The following is a 15,649-nucleotide window of genomic DNA, read 5'->3' as shown; positions in this document are numbered from 1 at the left end:
GAACCAGCCAGTGACTGGGATAAAAATGTTCTAGAAGGTGAGTCCTTAAGAAGAAAAGGTTATCAGGTAGTGCTGACCATCAATTAGCAACTCTGAGGTTCGAAGACGAATTCAAGACCCATATTTTCACACAAATCTTGTCACAAATAACAGTCTTTAAAAAGCAAAAGCACCACTCCTCCAAAATGTAACAACCAAGATAACAATGATAAGAATGACAACTATTTGAGTACACTCTCTCTGGAGTAGCACAAAGGAAGGATACAGTACAGTCTAGAGTCAGAAAATTACTTACCATATTTTTGGATGGCCCCTAAATTTAAAAAAGTTTTAATATCCAATTTGATTTATTTATACTTACATTCAATAACTGAATGAGACAAAAAAACCCAAGAAAGTTAAATACATCTTGATCACAGCTGCTATAAAAGTTATGCTGTAGGGTGAAACTGATTCCTTCAAATTACTTGTTCATTAATTGCATTCCATACCTATCAAGTTTAAACTTGAAAGGTAATATGGTTCCAAAAATAAGAAACCAGAACATTCCAGATGATATCCAGCCTCATTAATGAGTTAACTAAAAGGATAAGGGAAGTAGTGTCCAGTAATTATTTGTAATTTATTAAATGAATCAGCTATAATGTCTTCAGCATATATACTAACAAGAAGAAACAAGAAAATCAAAAATTAAAGTTGGAAAAACAGTGTGATTCTGACACACTGAACATGTTTATTTCTTGATTACTTATTATCAAATGTTATGCCAAAATGTCTGTCTCTACATATTCTCACATTTAAAATGTAATACAGCTCATCATAGTCATTAACAATGACCAACATAATTTTGTCTGTCAACAACAGTTATGGTACATAAAAAACACACCCTTAAAAAAGCATACTCAAAACTGGCTGAGTTAAACAGTCTAAACCATTCCTATCCTCTGTTCAGAGACCTCAGAACATAATTCATGTTATATTGTGCATCCATCATCCTTCACAGGACTTGCAAACCAGAAAGGGCTTGAGAATTAACACATTTCTATTATCTCTTGTACAGCCTGTACACGAGATGGCAAATGATGGATGCAATCCCACTGTTTAGATATAAAAGGGGTTGCTGTAACCAAGATAATTTGTCTCAGCAATTTTCAACATTTGGGAATACAACTAGTCCATTTAATTCAATGTTCTAGGCCAGAACATCTCTTACATCTGACGTCTTCCTTAACTCATATCTTCCATATCCCTAGCTAAGCATTTAAATACACATAACTTACTATAGCATTACCAAAAAGCCTTGTGTTCTCAGTCTCTTCCTATCTGAAATATTACATCTGAGCTCTCAGGAACCTACTAGATTCAGTGTGTCTCAGTTCATTTCACTTCAATACCAATCCTTATCCTCTTACGTTGTCACAAGCATAGCTCCTGTCTCAAGTCAGGGGAACTGAGCACTTCTTGACGGCCTTTCAGATTGCAGTTACCTGCTTTCTGCACCACGGTCTCACAAAACCAGCCATCCAACTTGGATGCCGCAACTTACATAAACCTGTTTTTTGGGTCAAACATTGCAATGCCCAGCATTAAAACATCCAAGACACTGCTTGCAGGCAAATTTCTGTGCCCAGAGTACCACTATTTTTAATAGGCCTCCACATCCAACAACCCAGAAGAAAAAGAAGAAAAGCACTTGAACACCACGAATAGCAAGCAACATGGGTGAGCGGTGCTTTGCAAAAGCAAAGGATTGCCAATTAGGTCTGTTTGTTTCAGAAAAGGAAAGTGAACTAATTCCTATGTTTACAAGAACAGCTTGACATTTTCAGTTACTTTCTTGTGTGTGTGTTTTCACTGGCAATGTTATGACATGTCTTAGTAACAACACAGGATCAGACCAAAAGTTCACTTTGCTCGGATATACTGCTACAGGTAATTTATAAATATTCATTTACCACTTTGTTCTAAAAGCCTTTTATATTGGATATTCAGAATAACAAAGTTTCTCTAATTGATCCCTTGCAGAAAATCACTCAAGTATCGACTCACTAACCTTCCCTGTAATAAACAGTAGCATACACAACTTGGCTACCATAAAGATGTTTTAATGCTTTTACCAACCTCCTTTGCTGTTTGCCTAGTCTTATTTGTGATGGAAAAACAAAACAAAAAAAACAGAGTTCTCTCTCTGTTTCCATAGGCATTCATGTTTTAATCTGAGCTGCTAATCTAAGCAATTATTATCAGCAAATATTTTAAAAACTTGATCTCCTTTTCACTTATTTTTAAGTTAAACAAGTTAAACTTTACTACATCAAACCTCTTCTAGCCTCTTCCCATCCCCCTTTGTGCAAAAAAAAAAAAAGATAAACTATTTGAATGCAGTAGACTCAATCACAGCACAAAATGGTTTTGAATTGTAATATCTAGAATCAGGCCACAGAGCTTTTAGAAATCAATCAGGAATTCTTTCTTCTTAAATCAGTTTTCTGCCTGATTCCGCCAAAAAAACCCTTACTGCCTAAGTATCACCACCATGCCCCTCTCTGTGACAGTAGTACATTTGGTCCTAATCTGGTTGCTTCTTTTAATATGCTTAGATTGTGGCTTTGCTATTTCCTGGCTTAATTGATTTCTGATCTTTTTTTTCTTTAAGGGTACTAGAGATTTTATGTCTTTATTCCTAGAAGCTGCATCATCCTTAAATAGATGTTCCTTGTCACCAAGGCTTAAGAAACCATAATTTAAGATCCCAAGTTGTTTTATGGGTGCCTGACAAACATCACTTAGCTCTTACCTCCTGACCACCTTCTGCCTCAAATGATCATAGTCCACAAATAATTTAAAAAAAAAAAATCTTTAGTTATGTATTTGTGGTTTTTAATGTTTGTATGTTTTTCATTATGTATAACAACTGTAAACTATGTGTTACACAAATCTTTAAACAGCAAAATTGTTTGAGCTTTCTCCACCTTGTTTTGACAGTAAGATGAAAGCGTGCAAGAGGTGGAAGCAGAGGCAAGTGACCTAGGAGGAGTATAGAGCTGCTGTTTGATCATGCAAGTATATGGTTAGGAAAGCCATGGCTGATCTGAAGTCGAATGTGGCAAAAAATGCGAAGAGAAACAAGAAAGGATTCTGCAAGCAAATCAGCAGCAGAAAAACAACTAGGGAAGACGTGGACCTACTGCAGAATGGGGCAGGGAAACTGGTGACAAAGGACATGGAGAAAGCAGAGGTATTTAATGCAACCTTTGTCCCAGTATTTACCAGGAAAGATGGGCTTTAGGAGTCCTAGGTCCCTGAGACTAGAGAGAAAGTCTGCAGCAAGGAAAACTTACCTTCAGTGGAGGAAGTCGGGGAGCACTTAAACAGAACATACAAAAGTATGCATCCTTGTAGCAAAGGAGACAAACAGTATTTTGTGATGCATTAGGAAGAGTGTCACCAGCAGGTTGAGGGAGGAGATTGCCTCTACTCAGCACTGGTGAGGCCACATCTGGAGTACTGTGTCCAGTTCTGGGCTCCCCAGTACAAGACAGATATGGACTTACTGGAGCAAGTTTAACACAGAGCCACAAAGATGATTAAGAGACTGGAGCATCTGACACATGATGACAAGGCAAGACAGGTGAGACTCTTCAGCCTAAACAAGAGAAAGCTCAGGGGGATCTTAGCAATGTATATAAATACCCAGTGGGAGGAAATGAGCAAGAGGAAGCCAGATCCTTCTCAGTAGCGCCCACTGACAGGTTAAGAGGCAATGGACAAATTTTCCTGAACATGGGAAAACTTTTTTACTGTGAGGGTGATCAGACACTGCAACAGGTTGTCCAGAGCAGCTGTGGAAATACTCAAAACCCAGCTGGACACAGTCCTGGGAAACCTACTGTAGATGACCCTGCTTGAGCAGGGGGTTAGACTAGATGGTCTCAAGAGGTCCTTTCCACCTAAACAATTCTATGATTCTGTGAAATTAAATAGTACCTTTCCTTAGGCCCTCGCTTCAAGTAAGATTTTTGCCTATTATCAGTAAAATACAAAAACATTCAAAAGCTGACATGTAGAGGGAATGGAAAAACAGATTTACCAAATCAAAGGCCAAGCTACCTCACATAAATTGGATATAATTTTTATTCTTTTACATCAATTACGGGTACAGCAACTAAACAACTTCCAGTTTTGAGATTACATACACAAGCAAATGTGAAAAACATTGTGGTACCCAGCCACTGACCAACCTAAAAATGTATTTAAACAAAGAGATTCTCAGCAAGCCCTGGATATAATTGCTTTTCTGCTCTTAACTTCTTCAGATATTTGCCACACAAACGTGATAAATATGTCACAAAAAGCTGTTTGGCTCCTATTAAATTACATCAATACACAGTAAATAAAAAGCCAAAGCCATTTATTATTCAGAAATTCAGAGGCATAGCAGGTTTGTAACCAAGATTTTAAACCAGTCTAAAAATACCTGTAACTTCCGTGTTTTAATTTAGTTGTATTTTAACAGCAGACTTTACATGCACAGACCCTTTAATTTCAGTGCTTGATCAAGATTTTTGGGGGTGGTTTTTGTTGGGTTTTTTTAAGCGATTTTTCAGACTTAACATTATTTCTACACGTATGCAATTCCTGATATTCGTATGTCTACTTTCTTTTCATTCTCCCCAGCATTTATATAGTACCTACAACTCTTCTACCATTTCAGTTACCAGGCAATAGACTGTAGCAAAGTAACATAAAACTTCCATGAACATAAAACTGCATAATTCTGAAGAGAGAGATGCTTCAGGGCAGTAGAGACACTGAGATAACCAGACTGGAAACCTGCAATATGCAAACTAATACAGTAAAACCATTGGGAAAAACAAATTCTGACTTTTCAACTAAAAATAATCTGAGTTTTCAACTAGTTCAAAGCAAAATCCAAGGAGCCCAGCCAATCCTGGCTCCTTTGAAATCAATAGGAACATGCCAAGCTGGAATGTTAATGCCACTGTTGAACTGGTTGCTGCCTCCCAATTTTTCTATACCTATTTTTGAACTGAACAGTCAAACTCACTTAGTCTTTCAGTTTACCTTAACTGACATCAAAATAATACACTTCTGTATTACCACATCACTTTTATAACAGTTGACTGGAATAAAGGAACTAATGAAAACAAGTAATTGAAATTAAAATACCTGTTATTGAACAGTACACTATGTGAGGAGCGATCTTTTTAATGTCTTCATAACCTAGACCCATTTCAGCCAGTTTCCCAGGGATGTAGTTTTCCACAAAAACATCAGACACTGCTGCAAGCTATAGAAAAGAAAAGAAGGAGTAAGATTTGTTAATGAGCTTCCAAAAGTTCAATAAATTCCTCACATAATTTCATTTAAAAATGTCACTAATCAAAATGGCTCCAGTCTTTCTGACAAAAGAAAACTTACAAACCTAGAGACATGGTTTTGGCCTGTTAGAATGTGCATCTCTGCAAACTACATAGTAGAGATGCTGCATATCTAGAAAGAAGACTGTCAAAATCCTAAAGCAACTAGACAAAACTGTAATATATTATCAGTATCACATCAATTTCCCAAGACTTGACAATAGTTTACAGAACAATGATCACCTTTATACCTGCACTTAACTGGGGGGGGGGGGGGGGGAGAAAGAATGCATCTTTATCCTTCACACTTTCTCTACCTTAGAAATAATTTTATAAATTGTTTTTCATTTTAAAATCATTGATTACAATTACTGCCACAGAGGCCATATATCTCACTTCCTGTATGTAGAAGCAGAATTGGGAGCCCAAAAATTTTATTAAGTTAAAATTAACACCTTATAGTTACCTCAGTTAGAATAGTGCTGTCAAGCTCTGCAATGTGACTTTCTCCATCACATATAAATGAATGACCTAGTCCAAAAATCTACTGAAGGTAAAGATTATCATATAAACTTGATGGGCTTTAAATTACTTTCTTTTTCTTATAAAAATTATAAATAGATACGCATCTACATGTTTCAATAAGACTAAAACTAATTAAGAACTCCTGAAGCAAGAGAACTACATATTAAAAGAAAAATGTATGCCTTGGGGAAGTTGGAGGTTTTTTGCTTGGTTGTTCCTGTCCCCAGGAATTTAACAAACTGTTCCCTTACAGGTACACATGTTTGTGCACACATTTTTAAGCATAACATAAAACATTTAGGTTTTTAATGCTATTTGCAGCTGATCAGTCGCATTCTCTGAAACTACCATGTCACTGTCTGATTAATATATACAGTATATTAGACCAGGTTCTATAAACTAGTGTCATCATAACAGCAATCACAATCACAATCATTTTTGTTCTAGCATGTAGGCTGTTCAGCTGAACTTAAGGTCAAAGAAGCTGCCAAGCCAGCAAGTATTTAACAGGAAAGATAGAAACTAATTCTTATTCAGACAAGGCAGCACACAACTTCTAAATAGTTTAACTGGATGCATGGAAGCGACATTAATCAGAAACTCAGTTTAGCATGCAGTAAAGGTACATTTTAAAACAGGTTATTAAGTATTTTTGAAGTGGCTATGTCAAGAACCTATAGGACTACAGTAAAATGAAAAACAGTCTCCAGATTCTTAATAAGCATTGCAGGGTTTCAGTGTGGACAGCTGGCTGGTTTGTTAATTCATGATTCCATAGAAGTGAACAGAACATAACTTCACAGAAGTTATTAAAAAACAGGCATTTGTTACAGGAAGGTTCTCAAGAAGATCCAAGTTTCCCCAGAGCTAAAGCATTTGCTAGTAAAAACAGAAGTAGGTCAGACAGATCTACAGCTGTCCCAATCCTCTATGCAGGACAGCAGATCAAGCTACCAAAGTAAGGTAAGGGAAAGACAATAGGGGCAAGCTATTTTTTTTTAATAGCATGCCCTTATGAAAAATAACTTAAGGGGGTTTTATTTTCTCTTTAAATCCTTCATAGTTCATACATAAATACTCTTCAAACTAATAATACTACAGCCTTAGCTTAATTCATTCAAGAGACAAAATCAGTTACAACTTGTGTATTGCTTTCACTGGTATTTTATAATAATTCAATTTACAGTGATTGTACGGGCTAAAATGGTTTGAGAGTTGTTGTCCATCTCATACTGAAGAACTATCATCTCCTAGAAGCCACTGAGGAATAAAGCATGACATACAGTACTGTAACATAAAAATCACCATAACCCTGGACTTGGCAACATACATGGGACAGCAGCAGTGCTAAGTGGGGATACAATGACTTGGGCCCAGTTTAGCTATGTATATATTCTCAGAAATGGACATGAATTTCTAAGACATCTTACAAGTGCTGTCAGCTCTGCCACTGAAGTTTTCATGACACTTGGAAATAGTCTTTAATGTGTAAAGGCAGCACTCTGTATAGTACTTTTTTTGATGCTCACTGAATCAAGCATAGGTACCCAGGGTTCTGCCACTGTGGGGAACTGAATTCAGACTCTGATCCAAACAAACTGTATGTTATTAAAACTCAAAGGGATTTTCAGTCTCAATGGGATTTTAAGTCCACTGTCAAATGAAATTTCACACTTCATGTCCTACAAGTCCTCTGAACATATCACTTGTATTTTAACCTCTACTAACAGAGCAATACAACGCAAAGTTAGAATACTATGTATTCCAGATAGGACACTGATATGCTCAATGTCTATGCCTCAGAAAAGAAAAAAGGCATCATGCATGCCAAAGTAGTCATTAAATTGAGTAACAAATAATGATGCTACTAACTTTATAAAGCAAACTCTTCATACCTTTTGGCAGTTTTGTTTGGGGTTTTGGCGGGGGGGGGGGGGTGTAGGTGTGTTTGTTTTTTACAAAAGCTCCACACAGAGGAGAATGTGCATACACACACATATGAACATATACATACACACACACGTGTGTGAATAGTTTGCTTTATCAAGTGAGAAAGCACACATGAGACATGCTGACCTATCAGCTAAAGGTAATAGAAGGGAAGAAGGAGTGCCATCAGCTCCCAGCAAACTGAATTCTCCCAAGTTCTTCATGAATAAAGAGAAAAGTTAATTAGTTAAGGCTAAATACTCCAGAGACAGGTATCCTCAAGGTTCTTAAAATGAGCTTCTAACAATAACTGCTGAATAATGCTCTAAAGAGATATTGAGCCATATTACAACAAAAGGATGTCAGAGCATAGGACTGGTGCGCATACCATCACTGAAGAGAAAAAAAATTAATTTTCATTCAGGAAGACATACAAATATTTGAAAGGCAGTTAACAGTAAGCCAAAAGCATTAGTAAGGAAGACAGGGCTACAAGTGACACAGAATAAAGAAACATAAAAAAGACCAACGAAAAATGTTGTGGGACTCATGTAATCATGTAATTATGAAAGAGCAGACCCTTGGACAAGTATTTTGTAGTGCTGTGCCAAAGGAAGAAAAGCAGTCAGGACTCCCGATTAACAGATTTCTTCAGCTCACTTGATACTACTGATTGAATTATAAAGGCTGTGCTTTTGTCATATACCTGAAGACTCTCTACTCCCTTGTTTTTAATATGTTTCTAGATTCTGAGATTTGCCCTCTTCTACCTATATGGATTTTACGAGAGGGAGAAACAAAATTTATTCTAACCATGCTACCTTTCTTAATAAAAATATTATAACCTTATTACTTTTCTTTGTAGGCCTTAGGCTCAGGAGACAATTCTTATTTATGTATGAGTAGCTAGTGTCACAAACTTGTATTTCTTCTTGCCATCAATTACTTTACAGACATGAATGCTACCTTTCATAGTAACAAATAAATTGCTGAGCAACACTCAATTCTATACACACCTGTCCTGATGTTACCAGGAGACAAGTGAAGACAAAAGCCTGTTATAGATAACTTCCCTTTACATATTCCTTTTGATAAAACGCCAAACAGAAGAAGTTATATTCTGATTCCATTTGAGATGCAATAATGGAATGTCAAGACCTCTGCACCAAATACTTCCAAAAACTATCACTCCAAATCAAGCAGAACAATGAACAACTCCACAAGTAGAGTCACATTTCAATAATGCCTTATCACTTCAGTCCACAGTGTTGCTATATCACAGATGGGGATGCCCTTGATTTAAGGAACAGAAAGCTGTAGTGGTTATGAAAGCAACTTTAATAAAGGATAGAAACTATAAGAAACAACTTTGTCACAGGAGATCCCCTCATTGCCACAGCTAGCATGGTAAATACTTAGAGTTAGTTCTCTCACTGGAAATTTCATAACGTCGCATCTTAGGAACTAACTCTCATACATGCTTGACTATTTCAGTGACATCAAGCTAAGGGAAAAATTAATATTGCTGCTGGCAGGAACCGTTTGTTTGTATCTCTAAGTACTCTTACTGCCAGCTATCCTATCTTCAGCATCATGGTTGCTCTACATTACAGTGATATAAGAGATCTTACCAGTAATAAAAGGGTAGGAAGCCCAGCACTGAGCTGACAGACAGGATGCTGCTCATGTCTTGCATGACAAACAAGGGAGAAGAAAGTTGCTGCTTTGATTTAAAAATTATGTAGGATTTGAACTCAACCAGGCACCTGAGCCTCAAGCACAAAGGTTATATTGCAAATTCTTAAGTCACCAGCCATTCAACACCACAGACCATAAAAAGGTTCTCCATTTTGCAGGCAGAAAGTTATACAATTAAAACCAGAATCAAGCAGTAATCTTCCTGCACAAATGTCAAGATGAGACAAGGGGAACTTCCTAGCCACAAATAGTGGCAGTCACATAAGAAGCTTATGCTGAAGCCATCTTTTCTCCAGCTCACCCTGACTCATAGGCCCAGCTGCCTTTAACTCTTCAAACAAGTCCAGCCCGCACATGCGGAATCAGTGGACATTTTGCATAAAATAGTTTTTCTTTCACCATTTTTAAAGATCAAATAACAAGCTAGCCTTCTTATGCAAGGGGAACATTTTTTATAGCCCTTATTTAGAATATCACTAGTTTATCCAAAAACACATCTGTATTATACCATGCAAAACTATTCCAAATGACAGTGTCTGTTTCCAAAACCTTTAGAAGACAAACATATAGGTTCATAACAAATCAACAATAAATGGTTCTGTTCTGCAAAGAGAAAAGGTACTGCAGAATCCTTGGCTTATAAACTCCAAAGATTTCCATATAAAGCTGACAGGGAAGAAAAAAGGTCAAAAGTATCAGACAACTTTATCTATTTCTATTTCATGCAATATTCCCAACAAAAAATACTACCAGATAAATTCCACTTATTGCAGGACACATACAGCCTCACTGTGAAAAAGTGATAGGAACTGATACTGAAACAAACTAACAGAAGCCAGCTCACCCTCTTAAATGCATCAGTACTGCAGAGTTAAAAACACAGCACTAGCAAGTAGCAGGTCTTACATTTCTCAATAAATAAAAAGGGATGACAAAGCACAAGTTTCACAGGATGTGGCATGGGATGTTTTTATTAATTTTTCAGTGGAAAAATGGATCACCCTTAAAAGACTCTTACATTCTGAACAAGAAAACAAATATTAAGTTTGACCTACAGGACAGTATTTCTCAGAAATATGCACAGCAACTGAAGTCATGAATACACAATAACATTCAAAAACCTGCAAATACTGGAGCCCACTATCTCCTCTTTGTAAGCTGCTCACTGACTTCATTAGATCAGTCCAGCTTGACTCTTTCTAATGAAGTAGTACAACAAGATCAAATACAGCAACAGTAAAAGGAAAGCACTAGGCTGTTAAGATCTTTTCCTCACAATATTTCATTTGAAGCTTCTGATGACATTTTCATGTAGATTTTATATCTATAATCATTAGAAGTTACACTGAACATTCATTCCAAAAATCACAGAGTACAGAGGCTAATACTGTAATTTAACAAATTTACTGCACACATTTTTAATTATCAGATATCAAATAAATACTTGAAATGCAGAGTTTATTCTTTATTACTTAGGATCAAAACAATACAAAACAGGCACAGTTTGCATGCTATCAAAACATACCTCTCTGATTAGCTTTACTCCTTTTGAATCCTTCATGTTGATAGCTATACTCTGGGGATTTAAAAAAAAAAAAACAGTAATTTATGTAAAAGCCCTTCTGGTGATTGTCAGCCTCTTCCAGACATAACCAACAGTCAAGTTTCACACCACAGCTAAATCAATTAAGTAAATTTTAACACAGACCCCACCTCCCCCTACAAAAAAAATTCTGCTGGTAAAACAAAGTGAACTGTCTCACCAATGGATCAGACAAGCACCAAAACAAGTCTGACAAATGTGCAGCTCGGAGCTGCACTGCAGTCTGTTCACTGTATGTTTGCACAGCACCTACTACTGCAAGTACACATGGGGACACCACAAACATTTGTTTGAATAACAACAAGCCATTAAACAGCTCAGACATATCAGGAAACCATCTTAATCCTGAAGTTTCACAAGCTTTAGCCAGACTAACTGTGGTATGATGCCTGCTCTCCTCCAGCTCCAGCTGATGCAGGTCAGGTGAGTTGATGCACCTGAAAAACCTGATCCTTCAAATAAAATAACCCTTAATTTCAACAGGGTTAATTTTCAGTCAATTTGTACCAGCAGCTGAGGACTGGCAGGACCACTCTTGCTTTTTGAATTTGCCTCAGCTGACCACAGCACCACACCAGAAGTTTGCAGCCTTCTTTGTTCAAAAGAACTTTGTTCTTCTCCTGAAATTTATTCATAACTTAAGGCCAATTTAACTATTGCTCAGTTACATAGAATAAGAATCAAAGTGTTATGTCTTCAGTTGTAATTATAGAAAACTTAGGTTAAAGTTCAATACCACACTCCATTTACCTTTTTATTTCTATTGACACTGAGAAAATAAACACTTTCTGTTCCAGCAAAAGGTGGGCCCCAGGCTCTTGTATCATCACCAGCTCCTGAAAGAAATACCATCACATTTTCATAGCTGCCCAATATTATACTGCCAACAAATAAAAAGTTTTCCTCCCACATCATATTTAAACCACCTAAGCTTCATCTAGCAGGCACAACAAAAATTAGTTTAATATATATATTTTAGGATATTTATGTCAAAAAAAACACCTAAAAGTGAATGTGATTAAGCAATGTGAACATAGCGTTTGCTAGTGCTGGGACTACTTTTAGGCTTCAAAATACTAATAGAGCCACACACCACCAATGTATTTGTGGGTTTTTTGGTTGTTTTTGTTTGTGGGTTGTTTTTTTGTTTTCCTTTTGGTTTGGGGGGGGCAGGGCACAGTGTTTGTTTTTAACTTAAAGCAGAGCTACAATGCCATTCTTTTAGGCAATCCGGAAGAATTTAGTAGAAGCTCTTGTCCTGCACCAAGTCACAGAAGGCACATGCTTAACAAACTGTTCCTGAAACGCTCTGGACACAACATCAAGATACCACTGATCAGCAATAACTTCTTAAGCTGCATGCTGCAGAACACCAACAAAAAGAAGCACTTGCTATAGCTGGTGCAATCCCCCACCTCCAGCCCTTCCAGATATGCTGCTGCCTTACAGAAAGGCAAGATGGCATTACAGCTGCTGCAGACACTGATGTCGTTGTATCATTTATGCTTAATTTCCAAGTTTAAACTTTTCTTAAAGGTCACAAAGACTGGCAATCTATTTTAATTTGAACTAAAACTAAGACTGGCAATCTATTTTAATTAGAATTAAAGCTAAATTTAAATTCAGATATAATCACGATCCCAAGTGCTAGCAAGCATGCACATTCCTAGATTTATTTCAATATCTAGACTTTTATCTACTTGCTAACTTCACAAGTGAAAACTTTCTGTAGCGAGGCAACACAGAAGACTCTTTGATACTAGCATAGGTACAGAAACAAGCTGAAGGACCTTTGGTCTTACACAATATAGCCACTGTCATAATTATACTATGGTAATACAAAGTCTACAGTCATTTAAGATCAACTGTGGCAGAAGTTATACAAACATATAAATTATTCATCAACATTTGTCCTGTTTAGTGTCTCAAAGAACAATTTTGGTTCAAGCAGGAAGCTTGGGGAAAATAAAAAAAACTCCCTTCTGTATGTTACCAGTTCAAGCCATTCAAAGCAACACATTTCAGTAATACTTTCCACGTAGGATGCTAGTGTGGCTACTATCCTTTATGGATTAATACTCCTGTGAAAGAAGACATCCTCTCATGTAAAGAGCCGAGTACTCACATTCTAAAATGTTTGAAACTCAGAATTCTCAGGCTGCCCTTCTTCACAAAACAAACTCAGAGCTGGAATGCAAATCTCCAAAACCATTACTTCATACTTAATCACTGACACTGCTCCATTCCTACTACCTAAATACTTGGAATAATACCGCTGTCAATCTCATCTGATAGTACAAAATTGATGCAGTAATTGTCACAAAAGTGAAAATGTTTGAAATTTAATGTTTGAAACAATGGTGAATGATTAAGGATGACCCATAGGTTGATGTAACAAAACTTTTGTTAGACATTCAATGTTTTGTTAAATGTTCAAACATTCAATATTTCCTATTTAAAATAAAAATATATGGAATGTAATATGTTTTAGTATCTCAAGTGTGTAATTACCTTCACCAGCTCTTTTCAAAACTAATAATACCAAATGAGAGAAACTTAAAATATGGAAACCTAAAGAAGGGAAAAAATGCCTGACATAACGTGCAGCTGCCATGGCATAATTACATGCCTCAAATGCATAATGATGCACAAAACTGAAAGCCAAATGCAGGGAATATTTCTTAAAAAGAACTGAATGCCATGCAATTTGTTATTCTTCTTGTATGGTCTCATGAACTAAAAAGTGTAGCTATTCCATAAGAATGAAGCATTTTTTTTACCATTACCCAATCCTCAACAACCCTGAATAAGTACATGTGCTGAGTGGAAAAAAAAAAACATTGTGTTAAGCTAAAGTACACAAAAATAAAGTAAATACTATTTATAAAGCTAATGACCCAGAGTCCAATCTGACTCAGAAGGAGCTACACAAGTTTCTGCATCTGAAAACACACACTTGAAGATTGTTAACTCAGACACTTTCAGCACTAGTATGAAGATTTGCATGCAAATTCAGAAATCTCCCTTTTCCAATGAACTCCCATCTCCACCTACACAGGGATATCAGATCCCAGACTTTAAAGACACAACTACCTCATGCAGAAAATAACTTTTGTCACTCTGCACAATTCCAAAGAAAGATTTCTCTGACAAGCTAATTTTTAATTAACAAGCTGCAACTGTACTGGAATATTAAAACTATTCTACCAGTGTCATGGTTTGACCCCAGCCGGCACCAAAGCACCACACAGCTGCTCACTCACTCCTCCCCCACCCAGTGGGATGGGGGAGAAAATCAAAAACAAGTGAAACTCATGGGTTGAGATAAGAACAGTTTAATAATTGAAATAAAAATAATAAAAATATTATAATAATAATAATGCAAAGGAAGATTAGATGAGTGAAATATAAACCAAGAAAGACAAGTGATGCACAATGCAATTGCTCACCACTTGCCGACTGATGTCCAGTTAGTTCCTGAGCAGCCATCCACCCCTGCTCCCCACCCCAGCCAACTCCCCCCAGCTGATATACTGGGCATGACATCCCATGGTATGGAATGCCCCTTTGGCCAGTTTGGGTCAGCTGCCCTGGCTGTGTCCCCTCCCAACTTCTTGTGCCCCTCCAGCCTTCTTGCTGGCTGGGCATGAGAAGCTGAAAAATCCTTGACTTAGTATAAACACTACTTCGCAACAACTGAAAACATCAGTGTGTTATCAACATTCTTCTCATACTGAATCCAAAACCACAACACTATACCAGCTACTAGGAAGAAAATTAACTCTATCCCAGCTGAAACCAGGAAAACCAGCCAAAATGCTTGCCAACCCCACTAGATCTGTATAGTATTACACAAAAGCAGTGCTAACAAAACACATATATATTTTAAATGCTCATATTACCTTTCTTCCTTGTAATAGTAAGGATGAAAATAGAAGGTGGAGTTTCTGTTTCAAAAATTAAAGTGCCTGTCATTTTATCAATATTCTAATCCTGAGTAGTAAAACGTATTCCCATTTAAAATTATTTAAGACATGTTGGCTCAAAGGGAAGTGAGCTGAAGATTCTGAATTCCCAAATGGGAAAAACATGTTTTCCATAATTCTTCTGTAACTAATTGTTTGAAGGATTTGTATGTTTGTCAAATTTTACACGTCAAACACTACACCTAAAACCCTGTTTCAACCCTCTCACCACATTACAAAGAAACACCATACACCTAAGCATTCACAAGCCCAATTTAAAATCTAAGCAAAGTCCAAACAATTCAAACAAAATCAATTTAGTTTTGAGTGATAGAATAAGGCACTTTTGTAAGGGGTGACTCATTACTGGTTTGTACATTAATATCTGAAGAAGTTACCTGACCTTACAACTTCAACCTTCTCACACTCTTTTCTAAATATAGACACAGACTACTTCTGATCAAAACATACATATGTGGAGCACAGTGTTAAGCTTTAAGCAAACAGATCATACATGTATAAGCAAACCTACTAATACCTAGCTCTCT

The 15,649-nt window shown here is 36.7% G+C and overlaps 1 protein-coding gene across 4 annotated transcripts in view; it reads right to left on the bottom strand.

Annotated features, from left to right (window-relative positions):
• The window catches only part of SUGCT (succinyl-CoA:glutarate-CoA transferase), a 357,626-nt gene that overhangs the window by 337,080 nt on the left and 4,897 nt on the right, over positions 1–15,649 (bottom strand). For all 4 annotated transcript variants that reach the window (XM_075054363.1, XM_075054344.1, XM_075054354.1 and 1 more), the window contains exons 4-6: positions 11,887–11,972; positions 11,059–11,109; positions 5,191–5,311 (exon numbers count right to left, since the gene is read on the bottom strand). In XM_075054363.1, the coding sequence (XP_074910464.1) occupies positions 5,191–5,311; positions 11,059–11,109; positions 11,887–11,972 (258 nt within the window). The remainder of the gene's footprint in view (positions 1–5,190; positions 5,312–11,058; positions 11,110–11,886; positions 11,973–15,649) is intronic.

The sequence above is a fragment of the Buteo buteo genome, chromosome 2, assembly GCF_964188355.1.
Source record: "Buteo buteo chromosome 2, bButBut1.hap1.1, whole genome shotgun sequence".
NCBI classification, from domain to species: domain Eukaryota; kingdom Metazoa; phylum Chordata; class Aves; order Accipitriformes; family Accipitridae; genus Buteo; species Buteo buteo.
The sequence above is the reverse complement of the archived record's forward strand: the minus strand, read 5'-3'. Positions and strand labels throughout refer to the sequence as shown.